Source organism: Bombus vancouverensis, chromosome 13 (assembly GCF_051014615.1).
Source record: "Bombus vancouverensis nearcticus chromosome 13, iyBomVanc1_principal, whole genome shotgun sequence".
Lineage (NCBI taxonomy): Eukaryota > Metazoa > Arthropoda > Insecta > Hymenoptera > Apidae > Bombus > Bombus vancouverensis.
In genome coordinates, this window is record NC_134923.1 from 12,644,630 (window position 1) to 12,664,140 (window position 19,511).

General features: G+C 35.3%; 1 protein-coding gene across 2 annotated transcripts in view; it reads left to right on the forward strand.

Moving 5' to 3' along the window:
• The window catches only part of CDase (neutral ceramidase), a 45,581-nt gene extending 27,595 nt beyond the window's left edge, over nucleotides 1-17,986 (forward strand). For both annotated transcript variants that reach the window (XM_033342178.2, XM_033342188.2), the window contains exons 8-15: nucleotides 11,533-11,655; nucleotides 12,446-12,640; nucleotides 13,196-13,426; nucleotides 13,901-13,996; nucleotides 14,113-14,283; nucleotides 15,127-15,242; nucleotides 16,817-16,985; nucleotides 17,682-17,986. In XM_033342178.2, coding sequence (XP_033198069.1) covers nucleotides 11,533-11,655; nucleotides 12,446-12,640; nucleotides 13,196-13,426; nucleotides 13,901-13,996; nucleotides 14,113-14,283; nucleotides 15,127-15,242; nucleotides 16,817-16,985; nucleotides 17,682-17,729 — 1,149 coding nt within the window. In that variant the 3' untranslated portion in view covers nucleotides 17,730-17,986. The remainder of the gene's footprint in view (nucleotides 1-11,532; nucleotides 11,656-12,445; nucleotides 12,641-13,195; nucleotides 13,427-13,900; nucleotides 13,997-14,112; nucleotides 14,284-15,126; nucleotides 15,243-16,816; nucleotides 16,986-17,681) is intronic.
• The last annotated feature ends 1,525 nt before the right edge of the window (nucleotides 17,987-19,511 follow it).

The following is a 19,511-nucleotide window of genomic DNA, read 5'->3' on the forward strand; positions in this document are numbered from 1 at the left end:
TAATACAAATTTTCGAACATAAATTTCAATTATACATCCTAACCATTTCATGCAAAAGGCAATGAAACGTTATGTACATTCGTAACACCTCAAATTCTAAATTTAAATATAAGAATGTTACATAAACGTCGAGTTTTCTCATAAGAATATCGTCGGAAAGAACGAGACGCAACGACGAAAAGGTTTCAAGCTAAAATAGGCTTAAGTGATATATAGTTGTGATTACCAAATGTTCAAGTTACCCCATTAAACGTTGAGAATACTTCGGACATTCGAGATACGGATCGATCTCTCTTTTTTTTTCTTTTTTCACTAAAACGAAACAGTTGGATGTAGTTCGAACTCGTAGAAAGACCTTGCGCGTGTGAAGACGTACTTTACGGCCAGTTAAAGCAGATAATACCCATGGTCAGGCGGCGTGAAAGGGTCATTAAAGAGGAGTACCTGTTACTCGAGCCATTCTATGAACGACGGATCTGCAAAGGCATTCTTTTAACACCTTTTGTAATCATAAACTTAGGTTTCTTCGCTTAGAGCAGTTTTCATTGAACTTCAAAATTCAGAAGAATATTAAACTACTCTAAAAACGAAAGCTACAAGATTTCTGTTTCAGTATTTAAGTGGAAAGACGGTTTCGCTTTCGAACTTTGCGTTCGAAAATGTGAAATTAAATGGAAATTTAATTTCTAAATTTGAAATCTTTATTTCCAACAGGGGCTTTCTGGGACTTTCCAAAAATCTATTATTTCGTAATTAAGATCAGGTGTAAAAATTTCTGGATTAAATTCTCTACGTTGTATAGTTGTATCGATGAAAAAAGTTTCAAAAAGTAATTAAAAAATAATTATAGACAAAAGTTTTGACTTTTCGATTAACGTATCATAACGAGATTCGAGTATTTTTCTTTGTCTTCTATCAATGCAAGTCTACTTTTTTTAATTTCGCGACATTTACGTATCGTGTACATTCTTCGTGTTTCTTTATTATGTTTCTTGTATCGCAGAAGACATTTATGTAATTTCACTTTCGAGACTGAAATTCGGTATTTTATTATTAAAATCACAAAGAATTGTTCGAAACTAAACTTCTTTGATTTATCGTCGATTAATGTTTTATTTGTATCTTTAATAATAATAAAATCGCGAATGAAGAAATTTGAAGAAGCGCTGCTTCGGATTAATCTCATATGTATAAAAGAACTGTGAAACTGTGAACTGGCAACGTTTGAATCATTATGTAATTAAATATATAATTGTTTCACGGCACTTTTCTCCGCGCTGGACCATTTCCAAATTAGAAAATCTCCCATTCAATATCCCCACCGCAGAGATTTATTTAATATCTGTCACGTAACGTTCAACAAAAATGTGAAAGCGGTTATTTCCGATTGCAAATGAGTCCAGCGACAGTTTCGGAGCTGGAAAAAGGCTCGGGAACTCGTCCTCCCTGTTTGTTACAATTCTAACAGCCGTTAAATCGTGAAAGGTTGGTTCGTGACCGTAATGTTGAAGCAAACACACACACGTCGTTAGTGCCCTGCCACGGTTTTCACGTTTGCCACCGCGTTCACGTTGCGACGCTGTTTAGTATGACGAACAAACTCCAAATGGCAGAAGAACTATTGCGGAAAAAGATCGTCCACTCCCATGATTCCATCGTAACCGCTTTTCGCGGCCAATTTCCGGCCTACAGCGATTTCTGATACGAGATACGACCGAGTTCCTTACTTCCTGTACAAGTTTCCCGTTTTCTTGAAAAAGATCACGCGCCAAATAGTCGTTTCGTGCGACGCTTTAATACGGAACAAATGTTTTCGGTTTTCTGACTGTTTAAGATTGATTGTTGCATATATGAGATATTGCATTTTCATAAATTAGTAAGAATTTAAAGCTGTAGTATCGTTAGCGCCGTTCACCGTCACGTGAATTTTATTATTTTGCCTATGTCACTACGCTAGATACAAATACGTCACACCACGACAACCGATTACCGAAAAATATTACATCGTATCTTCGCACATCCCTTTTGTCAATGTTACACGAAGAATTCACATCGTTGAAAATTGTCTAGTCTATGAAATTTATCTGATCTTAATCGTTTTACAAAATTTAATAGCAGAATCGGCGTGAGTCGCCTATGGCCATCGCGTGGCAATCAACGTGTTAAGGAAAATCTCAATTCTCATTCCTGAGATTAGTCGCGATATCACGAAATAGTTTGCAACTGGGATATATCGTAAGATAAATATTCATGCAATATTCAAAGTACCATTATGGGGAGAGCAATGCTACGCGTGGGTCGCTGGTAACCTACCGAAACTTTAGTATAACGTAGCTGTCGGAAGGATCCAGGCAAAGTGCAACGTGAAACGCGAATACTACAAAAGAGAATCCCTTTAGATAACTACTATATTTCTTGCAAAGTTTGTTCACCGAAGAAACAACGAAGTTTTACTTTCTTCTCATTTAGAGAAATTTCTCCAATAACGCGTTTGTCTACTATCTTCGAAATATTATCGAGGTAAAGTAAACAGGGGAAAATTACGTAAACGCTTTCATAACGCATACTGACACGACTATTGCAGTCAGTATTTTATGAGTTTCGACGAAATAGAGAGGCTAACAGAACGGTGGACAGTGCGTCAGAACAAATGTTAGCAGTACGATACTTTGAAAAGTTTTAAGATTAAGAATATCCCAGTTTGGACAGCTCCTCTAGGACAATTCGTGGTTCCGTATTTAGATTTTGCAGTTTTTAAGGATAAAGTAGTTTTATGGAACGTTGAGTGAATCGTCTAATACAACCGAAGTTAAGGGATTTAAGGTCAGTTGTACCGATTGGAAATTGTATAGGTAATAGCGTAAAAAAGAAAATTCTACGAGTCGGAAATTCGAAAAGAGCGTGAAAAAGATAAGATAATGTCGTAATATGGAGATCTATAAAAGTTTGAAAAGACCCGAGTGAATGAGTTATCGTCGTTTAGTGTATACCGGAACGACCAGAAGATTTTATGAATTAACCTTAGACAGTGTTGTAGAGAATTACAATTGAATTATTCCGTGAATTATAATTACAAAGTAATTCAATTACACCATATTCCACTTACGTTATAATTCAATTACACTCGTGATTACAGTAATTAGCAATTAAATCAGCTGAAAAGTTTGAATTATGTAATTTACGTTGTTTTAATCGCTTCGTACTTGACTCACTACGTAATTGAAGTATAACGTAATTAAATTACGCAGTAAATTACAGCGTAATTCGATTAGTACAACCGTGAACCTAAACTACTAACCTGTCGTCTGTGAGTTGACGACCTCTCGCCTGATATCGTAAATAACAATGTTACCAGCAATCTCCTCTCTGCTTCGCTCAGTAGCTTCTTATTAAGTTCACACCTACGCATAGTGTTTCATTTTTCTACTACCCTTATTATTTGAGAAATTATCGTACTGCGTAGTCTATGCAACGAAGAATTAATGCTTACGTAATAATAAAGTACACTGCTTTTTTTTTTAGGATTAACGAACACTGATTATTATGCAAAGATATACGAAAAATATAAATAGGACAAATTTTGAGACAAACAAATCGATAACCACGAATCCCATCCATATCACAGCCAGTGTCCACAAAAAATTTGTATTTTGCCCATCGAAACGACGCACACGATCGCGAAACATACAGTTCCAGTTTATAATGGTTGTACTAACAGAAAGCGAGATTGAGTTTCATTTTAAAATGCCTTCTGAACGTTTCTTAAAAATACATCTCGTAAAGATTTCACATATACGTAAACGAAGTTTCGATTAGAACGAAGTACGTGTTTTGTTTCGTAATCCGACAGACGGAAGGTTAGTAATCATTCTCCATTGCTTCCCCCTAATTCTTTGCGCTCCTCCGGCACTTCGCACCACTGTCGATTGGTCACCGTTGTGATGCAACTCATTGTTTACGAGCGACATTTCAATACAATCGTGTGAGAACTCGACGAAACGTGGGGAAGAAATGTCTCGGCGTATCCTTGGCACACCCCGATGCACCCAGCGTTTACAGGAGTTAGGCGCTTGCTCGAACGAGACCGCGTTTGGCTTACAGCGAACCTAATTGCTATTTGACGTACAGGCACACACAGTGCCCCGGATTTTAATAAATAAACTTCAGAATCTTCGATAGGAAGATTATTCCAAACAGATACTCCATGTAGCCCTAGTTTTGAGGAATTATAAACACGCCGTGATCTAGCGTTGCTCGTTGCATATTGTTTGTAATTGCAGGTATTTTGGAGTTCTCAAAGGGTTCGTTAAAGAAGCAACTTATTGTTCAACTAGCAATTGACTGGTTTCAAAAACCGAACGTATCTGTCGAAATATAAAGTTTACTCGATAAGAAAAATTTCTAAATTATACAGGGTCGCACAAATTGCTCCCATAAAACTCGAGCAAGCCGAGGCAAAGGAGTCCATTGAACTTTCGTCGGCACATACGCCCTACCGTATGTAAACGAGCATTTTGTTCGCTGGATGAAAGAGGGAAGATCGACGATGTTAGATTAGAAGACATTACGTCGCATCGGATTGCTGTTTCGTAACGCGTAACACAGTAAGCAAGTTAAGAAGAAGGTACAGAGTATCGTCGTGCGAATTCTTCTTCCTGAAACAAAATTTGCTCGTCGGAGAGCAAAGAGCAGGTACAACGCTTGTCATTCCAGAGCAGTAGAGCGATGGAAACGGAACTTGGAATAGTTGACGCGATCGCATTTGGATTTCACACCACGTGTTCCAGAGCGAACGAGAGTGAAACCTATTTGGTTGAATAACCGTGTCGTAACTTACGAGGAAGCTCCTATTTTCGATTTCTTTTTCCACGTTTTCCTCCGCTTCTTAATTTTTTCTTACGCTCTCAAAGGAGTGGCACACCGTCGAACAGCTAACCTGTTGTTTTTATGGCTAACATCGAAGTTAGTAAACGTCTGAAATAAATATTATTATATCGCTTTTTACGCTGAACATACAATCTTAGAAGAATGATTTTCTTGTGAGATTAGTGACTGAACTTTTTTTTATTCGTACTAATCATGAATCGTGACAAGGGATAATTTTTTACCCTCTTAAAGGAGTCAGTGTCGAAGAACTAATGATCGTTGTTGTTAGGGAAAACTAATTGCTTGAAAACAACTATTCATACACGTTATACGTCACTCTTTTCAATAAAAACACAATTCTAAAAGAGTGATTCTTCCTGAGTCATTGGCGACTACAATTTTTTCATTTGTGTTAAACTTCACCTATCGCGACGAAGGAATAATACTCTATTGTTAAAGCAAAATTGCACATTATTTTCTGCAACAAGGAAATAACAAGAAAAAAAGAAAAAAAAAGAAAGGAAAGCGACGTTCACGAGCATTAAATTCGTCTATTTCTTTCATCTTCCCTCAAAATTATAATGTTTGCAAATTGGATGGTGAATCATCCGGAAGTTACGAGAAGCTTACGAGCGTCCACAAAATTGCTCGTAAATTCGTAGGTTGCAAAATCGGTTTATCGAGTCACGCGTTGCCGGCTCGCGATCTCGTTTCTCAGTTTTGTCGGTTAATTTGCGCAACTATGGCCCCCTTTCGCCACACGTGTACGTAATCTTTTGATTATCGTTTAATCTACGTTATGTCCATCCTCCAGGTTTTTGAAAGTTTTCGGATTTTAGTCGGTGAAGAACGTGGAAACTTTTTATGAGCACATTATGTATATTATGTGAAACATTTCGTGATTTCGTTAATGTAACTGTAACGAGGCTCGACTATATCAAACTGTATTTTTTCGATATGTACTACAAACGATTTCACTACATTTTCGTTACGAGAAACCTGCGAGTAGCCGTAAAATCGTCAAAAAATATCGAATAAAGAAACGTTATATCATATATCTACGTGTATCTAAATGAAATTTCAATCGTTCAAAAAAAAATCGACTGCACAGCTAAGTATACAATTTTGAGTAATAATCATAGTACATTTTACATTCAGAGATATTGATCCCTTGAATAATCAACATCCTGAATAAACGAACAAAGATCACGTAGAGGACAGCATGAAGCTTTTACGCAAATTCGATTCTTCCTACCTAATTCACCAAAATAATATATAATATTACGTTCGTAATATTTCACGCTAAAACCTACTGTTTAAACAACCGTAAAGAAGTTTAAATGCAATGTATTGTGCTCGCAACATTTTACATTAAAAATCCTTTGAATCCTTTGAATAATCAATACTTCCAATCAACTAATACAAGTTACGTATGACACACGAAGTTGCCATTCAAATCATTAGAAATACAAATACGTAACAGCGTGAGAATAAAAATTTCTAATAGCGAGGAACGCGTGCATCGATCAATGCGTATTCCACGATGCGATAACAACCTTCCTTATCAGTAGATAAGGTAACGACCAAACGTTAGGAAAACGTCATCGTGCAAAGCTATTTCGCGGGCGAAGGATTTTCATCCGCGGAAGCAGAATCGTGTCTCTGGAGATTATAGATAAACAGAATAATAAGGTGAGATAGTAGACGATTGCAAAGTGCTGTCTCAACAGACGTGGGAACAGGAACGTGTAAACACGTGGATCTCTATGCCGGCTCTTTGCTCGTTCCATTTTTTCTCCCTACCTCTCCTTTCGGCTTCGCGTCTCTTCGTGTCTTCGTGTCTTCGTGTCTTCGTGGCTCGACAACGCCCAATCGGCAATCGAACAAGTTGCGCAACAAGAACGTTAAGACTGTGTTTCGTTATTATTTACTTGAATTAATTCCAGTTAAGAACACATATGTTCCGGTGATTATAAAAAATGGCCTAAGTCAAAAATTAACTAGAAAATTAATTACAATAATCTGGAACCATCTTTGCAAAGTAGTAGAAATTGTACCGTTGGATTGAGTTGGTCGTTGCGGCGTTAAAGAGAATTCGGTCCATGCGTCGAAAGCGAAACTTTAAATATCTGGGAAGGAAAAATACACGACTTAGGTCATTTACAATCATCGGTATATGTAAGGATTAGAGTGACCCAAATTTGAACTGGGGATTATTGTAACGTGGTACAAGTTGCAAATTTTTGTAAATTTATACCAAATGGAAGTTAAGCAACTAGATAGAAATTTTATATTGAAACAGAAATTAATCTCTCGTATGGAACTCGTAAAGACAGTTGTCCATGGAAGAATCAATTTCGTAAAGAGTGTTATGAAAAAATATATGTTAAATTGTTATTTACATATTCCAGTATTACTTGTGTATTTGTAACATGTTCGTGATAACATAACTTAACACGATGACATAAGTTAACTTTGGTTGACTTTGGATTCGAGTGTTCTTTCGCATAAATATATTCGCGACCACGGCATAGTCTCTTCGCAAACGTGCAAACAGAAAACAACAGGAAGCGTACTAGTTCCATTTCCTATCAACTCCATTATTCTTCTGCGCCATTAATTTGATGGTGAAGGCGTAACAGAGGATTACGAAGGTGTTGAAATCCAAAATTGGAACGACGCGATACGCAAATGATTATAGCGTAGACGTTCACATCACGAAGATTCGTCGTAAAACAAATCTTAAAATTTAATGTCTTTAATTAAAATAATGTCGTTACGAACAACGATTATGAACGATTAAAATCTTTTTGATTACCAGCGATCGTTATCGACGACGAAAATTTTATTTTGGTTACGAATATTTCCATCATCGATGACGGAAATTTAATTTTTATTTGGTGTAGTTAAAAAAACATGTTGATCATCCATAATGGTTATTCGCATTCGGAACAAGTAAATATAAAAAAATACTTGCAAGTAGAAGTATATATTCAGTATATACTATGTAGTTAATATGTTTAAACGTGAACATGGTTGCAAAGATTACGGATCACGCGATACATCATGAAAACAATTTCGAGATCACACACGAGACGTAGATTCGACAAGCGGTGGGAAACTAGCAGTCTAACGAGGTCAGCTCGCATGGTGCTCCTGTGTGATCCTTCCCAGAAACCGCCACACCCTTTACGAATCACGAGATACACGATTCACGCTCGACGCTCGCAAGGACGATGTCGTCGTTCCTTCCTCGAGAGACCGAGACTTTTTTCCTTTCCACGAACTCTTGAATCACGCTACTGTCTTACCTTCTCACACGTTTATTCATAGCGAAAGGCGTTAAAAAATACCTGTTGCTCTAGTCTAAGTCTGTGGAAATTGAAATAAAAATTTTCCGTTGCCAGAGCACCGTTGTATACTAATCTCAAGACAGCAAAGAAGGGATTGATCGATTTGGATTTAGAACGGTTGTGAAATTAGAGCTTGGTAATAGTATCTTTGTGGTTGAAACGAATGAAAAATTGCAGTTTTCGGACGTTGGATTCGAGACTTTTTGGATTGAGATTGAGAGAAACGGAAAAGCTCCATATTTTTTATTTTCTAAACGCCTAACGATCGCAAAGTTTCGAATTAAAAAACCTTTAATTTCAAAATCTTTAGTTAGAAAGTCATCGGCTTAAAAATCTAAGGTTGCAAAATCTCTAACGCTTAAATTTTATACAAAGCTTCAACTTCAAAGACTGAAGATTTGAAAACTTCGTATTTCAGATTTCAAATTTTTAATTTCAAATGTGATATATCGAATTCGAAAAGAATTCATCCTATTCCATACATTTATAATGCTTTCACACTTCTCAGTTTTTGTATTCCTATCTACGTTTCATCCTTCGATAACAATTCGATATTTCCTTCACGCTTCACTAGTTATAATTACAAATTAGAAACGGAACTCTTCCGCCTTCAAGGATTCGTCGTACTCGAATGAAATACTCGCGACGTTTTTCCAAGAAACATAACTGTTCATATAGCGTAACATCCTTATACGACTCTTATAGTAGAAAACACGGTAAATGGTTCAATGTCGATCGTAAGAAGGCTCAAGTCATTCAAGTATAGTGCAACTGTAACGCGTGTGAACGTAAGGCCTCCTATGCTCCCACTTCATTACGCACCTAGCGTTTCAGTAAATGTGTATGTATGCGTATAAAAAATATCGGCTGGAACGATTAATTATTTCTCGATAAGATAAATATTTTCTTTGACTACGAAATACGAATACGATGAGAATTTTCAATAGAATGCAAATGAAAATTTTAATTACGCGTGTCTGTTGTTGTTTAATTACACACTGCTTGATTATTAAGTTATTCGATAATGAGTCTATCCTGAAATGTTACGCTATTGCTTCGTAGAGTGAATGCTGAACTGAAAATCCAGTTTTACTTCCTGCTGAAATTTCAATAACAATTATATGGATTATCTTGTGTCGATAGAACGGAAAATATGATGTAATTTACAAATAAAACAAGTTGGGATCAATCACGAGCAAAATAGATATCTGTGATACCGTCCATACTAAACAAATACAAAAAGTTTCCTTCGGGAAAATCTTGCAACATTCTTATCGCAATAGTTGTTTCCATTTCATCAAGCATGAACTTTCACCCTCTTCGAATGACTTTCTCTCAAATGCACAACAAAGAATAAAGTAACACGATTTAATTCGACAAAGATGTTGTTTTGGGAAATTTTGCTATAGCGTATATAAATATTTTCACTCAAACTGATATTCTCAATACTTGGAAGCATGCAAGCCTCGCGTCGTGGATTTTTTAATCGATTAAAGAACGGCGTATCTTTGACAGAGTTTCTTAACAGAGTTTTATTTTTCCTTGATAATGCGTAGATTAATGTTTCTTCTAATTATCGGTGACATTATCTACATAATTTTTACATTAGAAGGTAGATCAAGTATAAATTATAGTAAGAAATTACAGTAATTTTAAATTAAAATACATTTTAATATTCAGTACATTTTTTAATACTTGTTTTTGCGACATTTGAGCGAGATATCTTTATATGAATAATAAACAAGTAATAAAATATGATTTTAAATTAGTTATCTCAAGAGAGAAAAGGCGAAATTCTGTCTCGTAAGAACATATAATGACTAGATTAGTCCATATTCGAGATGAATTTCATTATATCTTTTGCGTCTACTACATAATAAGAAAATTAGAAAACCTTGAAAAATCAATACAGCTACTAATGTCAACTATGCAATATAATTATTAAATACTTATAAATTCAAGTCTACTTTAATATTTTGAATCAGGAATCTTGAAAAAATGGCCTTGCGTGTCTTGAAATTACATTTTCTATTATTTACCTTAGTTTAGCGCGAGTTTTATCTTTCTTGCAAAACGATCGTTTCGTGACTTCTTTTTACACGGCTTTCTTTACACGGCACGCATCCATCGCTCAAAAATAGTTCCAGACGTATGTACATTCCCATATAGCCCAATAAATTCGTTCGATTCGGTTAATAAAATCAATTCGATTGCTGAGTAGTACCAGCAGAAAAATATACCAACTACAAACAGTTCAGTTCATTTATCAATTCAATTTCCAAGCCAAAAGTGTAATCAAACGCAGGCGGCGAAATCCGAAATTTCTGCTCGAAGATCTCTATCAGACGAAATCAAACGAAACCATATAATTCCTTGACATTAATCATCGGCCATTTCCTCGCCATTGGTTCGTCAATGGCGCGAATCGGCGTCCATCAACCAATAAACTTCCTTGGTCCTTCGTGTTCTTGACCGCGTGTACACGCGCGCAACATTGCACTAGCGTAGAACGTAGTGTTAGGTTTTACGTTGCCTGATCGAGGGAAAGTGGCGGAAGACAAGGTTGCGTGTGCACAAAGATGAGATCCCGGATATCGATCCCAGAACAACACGACGTGCATGGAATCGGCGGATATAGTGGAACTTAGAAGGGAGTCAGGATCGAAAGGGAGAGTGGATTTTCAGGGGAGAGAATCGTTAGACAGGAGGATGAAGGGACACGATGCCATTATGTTGGATTAGGTAGAGGAACCTGTAGCATCTGACAACGAATTGAACAGTGACAATTTTGATATTTGTAGATATCGGTTATGGGAGATTTTAATTATTGGGGGTTTGATTATCGAGAATTTCTAGTTTCTTTGAATCGCTTTTGAAATTTTCATAATGAGTTCATTTGGTAGAAGAGCGGGAAAGAAGCGAAATTAACTTGTCCTATCGTTAAAATCACAAGCAAAAGACGGCGATGTTGAAAATATTAGCATACTTTTGCCGTTCACCGGAGAATTGTAATTCAAATTACGTTATTGACTGTTTTCATCGAACAAACGATGAGACGTAGAAAACAGAGAAGAAAACGTTAGGCTCGTAATTAACGTACATTCGCATGCTCTTTAGCCGTGACGCGTCGAGCGAAGGGTCGGTTTCGAGAAACGGGTATTAGCATAATAAAAGCAGAAACGGGAGAACAGTTCGTAGCCAGCGAGGCGGATACGTTTCATGCGTGTTTGGCCTGTACACATTGCGTTGTGTTGCGTTACTTGTTGCTCGTATCGCGATTCTATAATCGTGTTCCGTTGCCTGGTGATTGCAGCGTTTATGGCAGTACGGGGACGCCAAGGAAGTGATCGGACCCCTCCGTGTGGTGCATCGCTACGTGAATATGGTGGAACAGACGGCAGAATACTACAATGAAACCACCAAGAGAACCGAAACTGTGAGTAGTTTTCTTCTTCTTCCCTTTATTTTAGAGTTTTACTAAATCTCATTTGTTCTTCCTTTTTTCTCTTCTTCTTTTTTTTTTTTTTTTTTTGGAAAAAATGAGAAAGTATCTGTACTCGAGGATTTCTATGTTTGGACAATAATCTACGAAACCTTGTTGCACACCCTGTGAGGACACTGTTTCTTGTTAAAATGAAATCTCCGCAAAATTAATATATTCTCAGAAGACGATAAGATACATTTACTTTAAATCTCATCATTCTGTGTTAAATTTCTCGAGCTTTCGTCATAAAAGGGAAATTTCTCGAAAGACAAATTTTGTTCGTAACGGTAGAACACTGTGTATCTGTACGAATATTATCAAGTCTGATAAAGTAGATGTTTCAGACCTTTAATTATCTTTGCAAAAATGTAAGTTTACATAGACATACACAGTCTATTCTATTCATCCACGATATAATGTTAAATAATTTGTAACACGGTAGAAGGACTTTGAAAAATGATAATTTTCAGCCTTTAAGAACCTTCGTTCAGTCTTCAGGGTTCAGGGTCAATTAAGGTCAACAATCAAGGTCAATTAATACAATTGAAACTCTGAATGGAATTCTTGTTCGTCGTGGTTTCTTTGAAAACAATTATTATTTGTTTTTGTTTGTTGTTAAAACAACAATTATTTGTTTCCCCGAAAATAAAGATGCATATTTTTAGCATAGCAACTGCATCAGAGTTCACAGGCTTGAACGATTTTTTGAACGTTATTTACGAGTTATGGAATATTACGATAGGTTCGTGGATGTGAACCAGCGATGGGATACAGTTTTGCGGCGGGAACGATCGACGGCCCTGGGTCTTTCTCGTTCGAACAAGGCACAACCACCGCGAATCCCATGTGGAATGCAGTCAGAAACCTCTTGGCAGCCCCTACGACCGACGATGTGAAATGTCACGGTGCAAAGCCAATTCTACTTGCCACTGGACGCGTAAGTTTAAATATGTGTCGAAGAATATTATTACGAGATAGTGTTACGACGTTTAGGTAAAAAAATGATCCTTATTCGAATACGAAACTCCTTTTTAAATAAATTTCTAAAGATCGTGAAATTAAAAACAAAAATTGTCGCCGCGATTTGTAAAATACCAAAGAAATTAATTTATCGTTCGTTAAGTTCCAATCGGACACTGTTCTTTCCAAAGTTGAACTTTTTAACATTGTATCATAATATTTTTTCACGTAGAATATTCCGAAGAATTGACATATGTAAAAAAGAATACATAATTCCATTTGAAGAAACAAACATGATCTTCGTTTAGCCTCTAGTATCCACCTGTAAAACCATGTGCCCAACCAAACCATCCAACTTTATCTGAAACATTTTCCATTAAAATTATTGCTTATACAGTGACCGAAGTGATTGCAGTTACGTGCCTCACCCTATACATCGATAAATCTTATTTCTTTGTCGTTCGACGATTCTAAACTTTCAAGATCTCCAAGTTCGTCTGTTTAATTTCTGAATGATTTGAACAACCTTCAGATGCGTATTCCGTACGACTGGCAACCGAAAATCGTAGCGACGCAGGTCGCGTTGATCGGTAACGTTGTCATCGCTGGCGTACCAGGAGAATTCACAACAATGTCCGGAAGAAGATTGCGAGAGGCTATCAAAACGGTCATGAACGATGCGTCCGACGACGAAACGTCCGTTATAGTCGCCGGCCTCTGCAATACTTACAGCGATTACATCACTACGCCGGAGGAATATCAAGTAACTCGTAGATCATCCTTATCGTTTCCTTCCGGTGTTTTTAGAATAATCTTCTATCTCTTATGCCATCGATATTTAATAATTTGTAGATCTTACAATTTCTAATTTAAAACCGTTTACGCTCGTAACAAATATCCGTGTCATTTATGATAAATAGATTCGAATAAAAAGGAATTATTACGTGGAGGATTAGATTCGAAGCGGTGAATATTGGCATGAAATAGTATAATTTACGAGTACTCTTCAGGGATGAAACGTTGCATCAAAATGTTGAACGATATTTAAGCTTACATTAGAATCTTTACCTTTCTATAATTTTTCTTGCTTCGTGATAAATAAAATTGAATAGAAAAGTTTTTGTTAAATATATATCTAAATTAATAGAAAGTCAACTGGTATAAAAATTTATTATAGAAATTTATTGAAACATTATAATTTAAGATTTGCCAACGATTTCTTTGTTTAATCTTTTAGATCCAAAGATACGAAGGTGCGTCCACGATATTTGGGCCCCATACCCTAACCATTTACTTAAAACAATACCAAGAACTCGTCACATCCGCCATTCTTGTAAGTACACCGTAAAAATCTTCCTCCCCCCCCCAAAAAAATGTTATAAATTTTATTTAAATGAATTTAGCTTATATACAAACTTTTTAATAACGCTAGTTTCGATATGATCTCAGAAAAAGGATGTAGATCCTGGTCCAACGCCTCTGGATCTAAGAAAAAAGAATCTTCTCACGTTCGTCACTCCTGTTCTCTTCGACACCCCAAAATGGGGCAAAAATTTCGGTGACTGTATTAAACAACCGCCGAAACTCGCCAAACCAGGCGATATCGTCAGTGCGGTATTCGTAAGTATACTAAGTATCGATACTAATTTCGTCAAAATGACACGAACGAAATACTCCGTCATAAGCTCGGAACGCAAACTTTGAAAGGGAAAATTGAAAGAAAGATTTGGCAGCAAATAGGTAGATAAACAGATTTGCAATTGATCCGAATTTCCACGCTATTAATTTTCCAGACAAGAGCGTCCAGATATGGAAACTCAACGGACATCACGTGCTGGACTTATCCCATCTTTTCCAAAACATCTAAAGACACTATCATATTTGTAGCTAAAAACTAAGGAGGAACACATTGCGTGTTACTCTGAACAAAAGATTGCGCCTATAGTACATCTGCTCATGAACTGAATAAGGGAGATTGATTGCAAATGACTTAGTAGATAGTAAAAACAATTTTTGTTAGAATAAGCTTCAAATTGAAAACTTTTACAACTCGGAGTACTCAAATTGTAAAAGATAAAACTTTGTGAGTTCAAATCTTGAACTCTAAAAATTGGTATTCCTAACTCTTTTAACTTCTACAATCTTCAGTGTAGGACATTGCAAACGATCTAATTTTGTTACTATCATATACCTTGTTTGTTGATTTTGTACATTAATATATTTTATATTTGTTACGTTAGGATCCACATTTTATAACGTTCTAAATTTAAAGATCACTCGTAATAAGTCTAATTTAATTATTTATCTACAAAATAAATACTGTTTTCATATATTGTGTATATTGTATCTGCTAGGGCGTTGACAAATTCCATAAGCTTATTATTCATGGAGAAAAAGGAAAAGATACGTGGTAAGGAATTCTGTGAATATTACGTCTCATAGATCTGGTCTTATTTTCACCAGGTTGCTGGCCACCCACGTAACAACCTGATGACAGAGAGGTCGTATCTGACGATCGAGAGGCTAAGTGACGATGAGATATGGGTGCCAGTTGCTACTGATGCCAGTTGGGAGACTAAGTATGTATATATTTTCATCGATTTTCATTTTAAATCCTCGAACTGACAAATACGAAAATTTATAACTAGGCTGCGGATTTTTATGCGGATTTTAAACAAATACGTTACATTTTAACCAAACAATCATAAAATATTTTTTACCAAAAACAAGAAATTTTCTAATTAAATTAATTGATTTAATTCATAAGAAATTTAGCGGTCTCTGATGAATGCAGCACTTGATCGCTTCGATTTGGAATAAAATACAGGCCATATCTACTTTAGCGTAGTTTTATTTTGTATTAGGTACATGTAGACGTTATATTTAATTCATCGTTTCATTGTTAGTATACAGCTATATTGTATAGGGTGTTAAAAAGAGAGTATACATGTATCAAAATGAAAAAGAATTCAGGAGGAATATCTTGGAAAATGATGACTCTTTTATCGTTAAGATTCTCTGTATGTTAGACAGTAAACGTGCTTTCACTTATTTATAGGCAATAAATTTTAGCAGTTACGTGACATGTAATAATATTGATGATGTGAAATCAATAGTACAATAACTTTCTCGTCCTATACTATGAAAGACTCAATATCCTATACAATACGTAAGATAAGAACAAACGAATCTCGCAGAAGACGAATTGGTCAATTTCCACTTTTTACAAGTTTCTCGATTTAACATTTCATTTTTGAAAAAATGAATGACTCGTTTCTATAAAGTTTATTACAGTAGCGATAGCGTAAATAATCGCAAATTTCAAGATTAATTTTAAAAGATAATATTTTCAATCGCAACTTTTCTTTATGTTTTTGTTTATGTAGTCAATCGATATAGTCTCTGAACTACTCAGATTATTAAACGTTAGTCGTTGGTAGACTGAGAATTTTCACGCGTTTATATAGGAGATTTAATGATGTAAAGATACGCGGAACACACGAAACACAAAAAATTCTATTTAGTTCTATTTTTTAAATTGTATTCACGAAAATGTGAACTTGCATAAATATCCGCACGATCGATTTGAAGCATTCTTAACTAAGGCAACGTGTTAAAAATCAGTACCTAAGTCGCTAAACTTCACCGATTGTCCTAGATAGTTACCTCAGCCGCAAACCTCGACCACTTTGAAATTTCTCTTTTCAAATCTCATATTAAATCTTTCTCATGCAATACTAGGAAAAAGTTAGCTCCGCCGCGATCTTCGAATTTTTACGTTCTAATCCCGCTCTCCTTCCGGCGAACGAAAGGAATTTTAATACGTCAATAAAAATCTTTGGCATAAAATTAAAGTAAAGCGTTCTCATATTTTTTCCTCCGGTATGAGAAATTTTTAACTATATAGAAGCACAATTATATCGTAAATAATTCAAAGAAAGTAACGCACTATTTTGGAACATTTCGTATAACAAAAAAAAAAAAACATAGGAGGTCCCCCATAAATCAATGATAGCCGGAAAAATCGGTGCGAAAAATGACAAAGGGGGAGGATAAGAGTATCGATCAGCCAAGAGTATCAGGCTCTGACCATCAGACAGGCGAATAATAACGATATTTCTCCCTCCGTTTGGTTGCTGTATCATCCGTACAGGTTCCAGTGGCAGAGGACGTCGATGGTTCTCGGTTCCAGTCAAGTGACCATTACGTGGCAGGTCCCGGAGGACATCAAAGCTGGTGAATATCGTATTAGGCACAACGGATACTACCGTTATATCCTTGGTGGCATCTTCCCTTACTACGGCGTGTCCAACCACATCCAGGTAAATTAAGTACCTGTTGTGAATGTTTGATATCAGGGCTCATTCCCCCTAGTTTTTCTTTTTTTTTTTTTTTCGTTTATCCATTTCTTATAATTGAAATAATAACGCAAACTATGCAATTTTTTTAGCATATAATTAGTTTACTATATAATTAATTAGTGGATGCATACGAAACGTTTGCTTTTTCTGTGATTTTTAATGCTTTTTTGTGGTTCTTGCAGATTTCTTTTATTTTTGTGGAAAGGCGAATTTCGTATGTTCACTTTGCTATGATATTTAATATTCCGTTATATTTTGTCTTTTCACTGCTTTCTTTTCCTTTTTTCTTCTGACTTGGCAAGTTTGAAGCTGTCTGTCTATTGTGCGAAAGAATCAAAACCAATAAGAATAGAATTAACTTGATCGACATAACGTTGAAATGAAATTAATTCGGTTAATTTATATTCATATTTATATCTAAATTGAAGTCACTCTTACATGAAACTTAGGTTTAAACTAGGTATTTTAAAATCGAGTTACATTGAAAAACAAACGTTTCGTAACTCGCAACGAGATATAAAAGGATTCTCTCCTCACCGATAATCAACGATACCCTGTGTAATAATTCCGATAATAGATAATTTCATCCAAAATCCTATTTCACATTTGTAAACTTATTATAACCAGTTACGTGACATTTTTCATGGACCATTTCAGGTTATACCTAGTGGCTTGAGCTGTTGCAAAAGGCTGTACTACGAATAACCATGCCACGATATTTCAGCCCCAAATGAAAATGCTTACGCTTAATTCACCACTGAATTTAGGAATAATTCAGCCGTGAAGGCCATACCTATATCGTTGTTTTTAGTTTTGTACAGTGTTGTACCATAATAATATACCGACGTGTGATCTCTTTAATACATAGATACATTAATATCGGATAGAATGTAGAATTAGGTTTTAATTAAATTTAATTAATGAATCAACGTTATCGCGAATAAACGGATAATTTATACAAATATCTACGTGTAATTTATTTATTTTTACTATATTCACGGTAGAATTTCGTTTGTCTGAATGACCAATCTATGTATAATTGAATAAATGATCGAACAGTTCATATGATAAAAATTCACGCGAAAATGAAACGATTGAATATTGTATTTTTTATAGTGCACTATTTTGTATTTGTTGTATTAAGCTATTCATTTCTACCAAATACTAGTTACCTAGTGATTTCTGAATCGTAAAAAAACTGTGATCAATTACAGACTGTTAATGAAAATATTATTTCAATATCTGAAGTTCAGATAAATGGAGTTCTATTGTATGTAAGAATTCCTACAGATCAAGTGGTAAAGAGATGAATGGTGAAAGAATGAATGACGAAATTAATGGTCGTAAAAGGCTGTCGAGAATACAATCTGACGAGATTTCTTCATTAATTTTTATCGATTCGATTCTCCTTTATTAATTTTAGAATATATAATACCAGCAGCTGAAAATTTTAAATCGTGGTCCGATTGAACCTGTATTGAATAGTATACTCTTGACAACTTTCATAATTTCAATTCGAAATTAAGAATCGTAAGATTGAAATTAAAATTCAGAATTCATTATTAACAACAATTGATATTCTAACATTTTTTAGATTCGAGATAACTGAATTCTACGTATATCAACATTTCTGTTAATTTTAACTCACAGTGATGTCTAATTTTTCACCTATAGCGTACGTATACTGTTATGCACTAATGATTTATTCTATAGTTTTATATCATTGGGAAATAAAATTGTATATGTATTTGTTTCCTTTTTCATTCATGGAGAAAAATAAAGAACAGGATAGAAATATCAGAATGTACTTTCACTCGATGAGTACAGAATTTAAAAAGTTTTTGCGGGAGAAGGCAGATTTACAACACGACATTTGAATTGGTAAAGTTTTCCCCGTTTTACGATATCTCCTACACATGAAAATGTTGTTACATATACATTTCCATACTGACGACGAAGGGGAAACGATGCTTTCTGCGTAGAAAGCCTAAACTCATCTTGAAGCTCCCACGAAGAATTGCTTTGTACTCCGAAGTTCAAGGTCACTATATTTCGGTAGAATTACGGTAAAACTCAAGGTTGGTGTTACATTCTGTTATTTAACGTTCCCTGTCAATTACACAGTTCGATAATCTATTATCACTATATTCGGTTCTATAAGTGATAAATAATTCGATAATTTTCCTAGTTAAATCATAACAAGTTTCTAGCGTAATTCGTTACCATCAGAAATTTATATCGATGAAAAAACTGACTGAGAACGTCATCGAAGAAGATATTTGAAAATAGGATATAATATTACCTAGATAAAACTCCTTTTTAAGTAGAATGTACGAAAGTTTTTTAAGAAATATTTAAGTGAATCATAATCTAAAAAGAATACTCAAAAGTAGGGCAGGAGTGTTATACGAACAAAGTTGCAATTTTGTTAGAAATTATCTTGTACGTAGTAAATACTAGATATGAAAGAAATTTAAAATTACAATT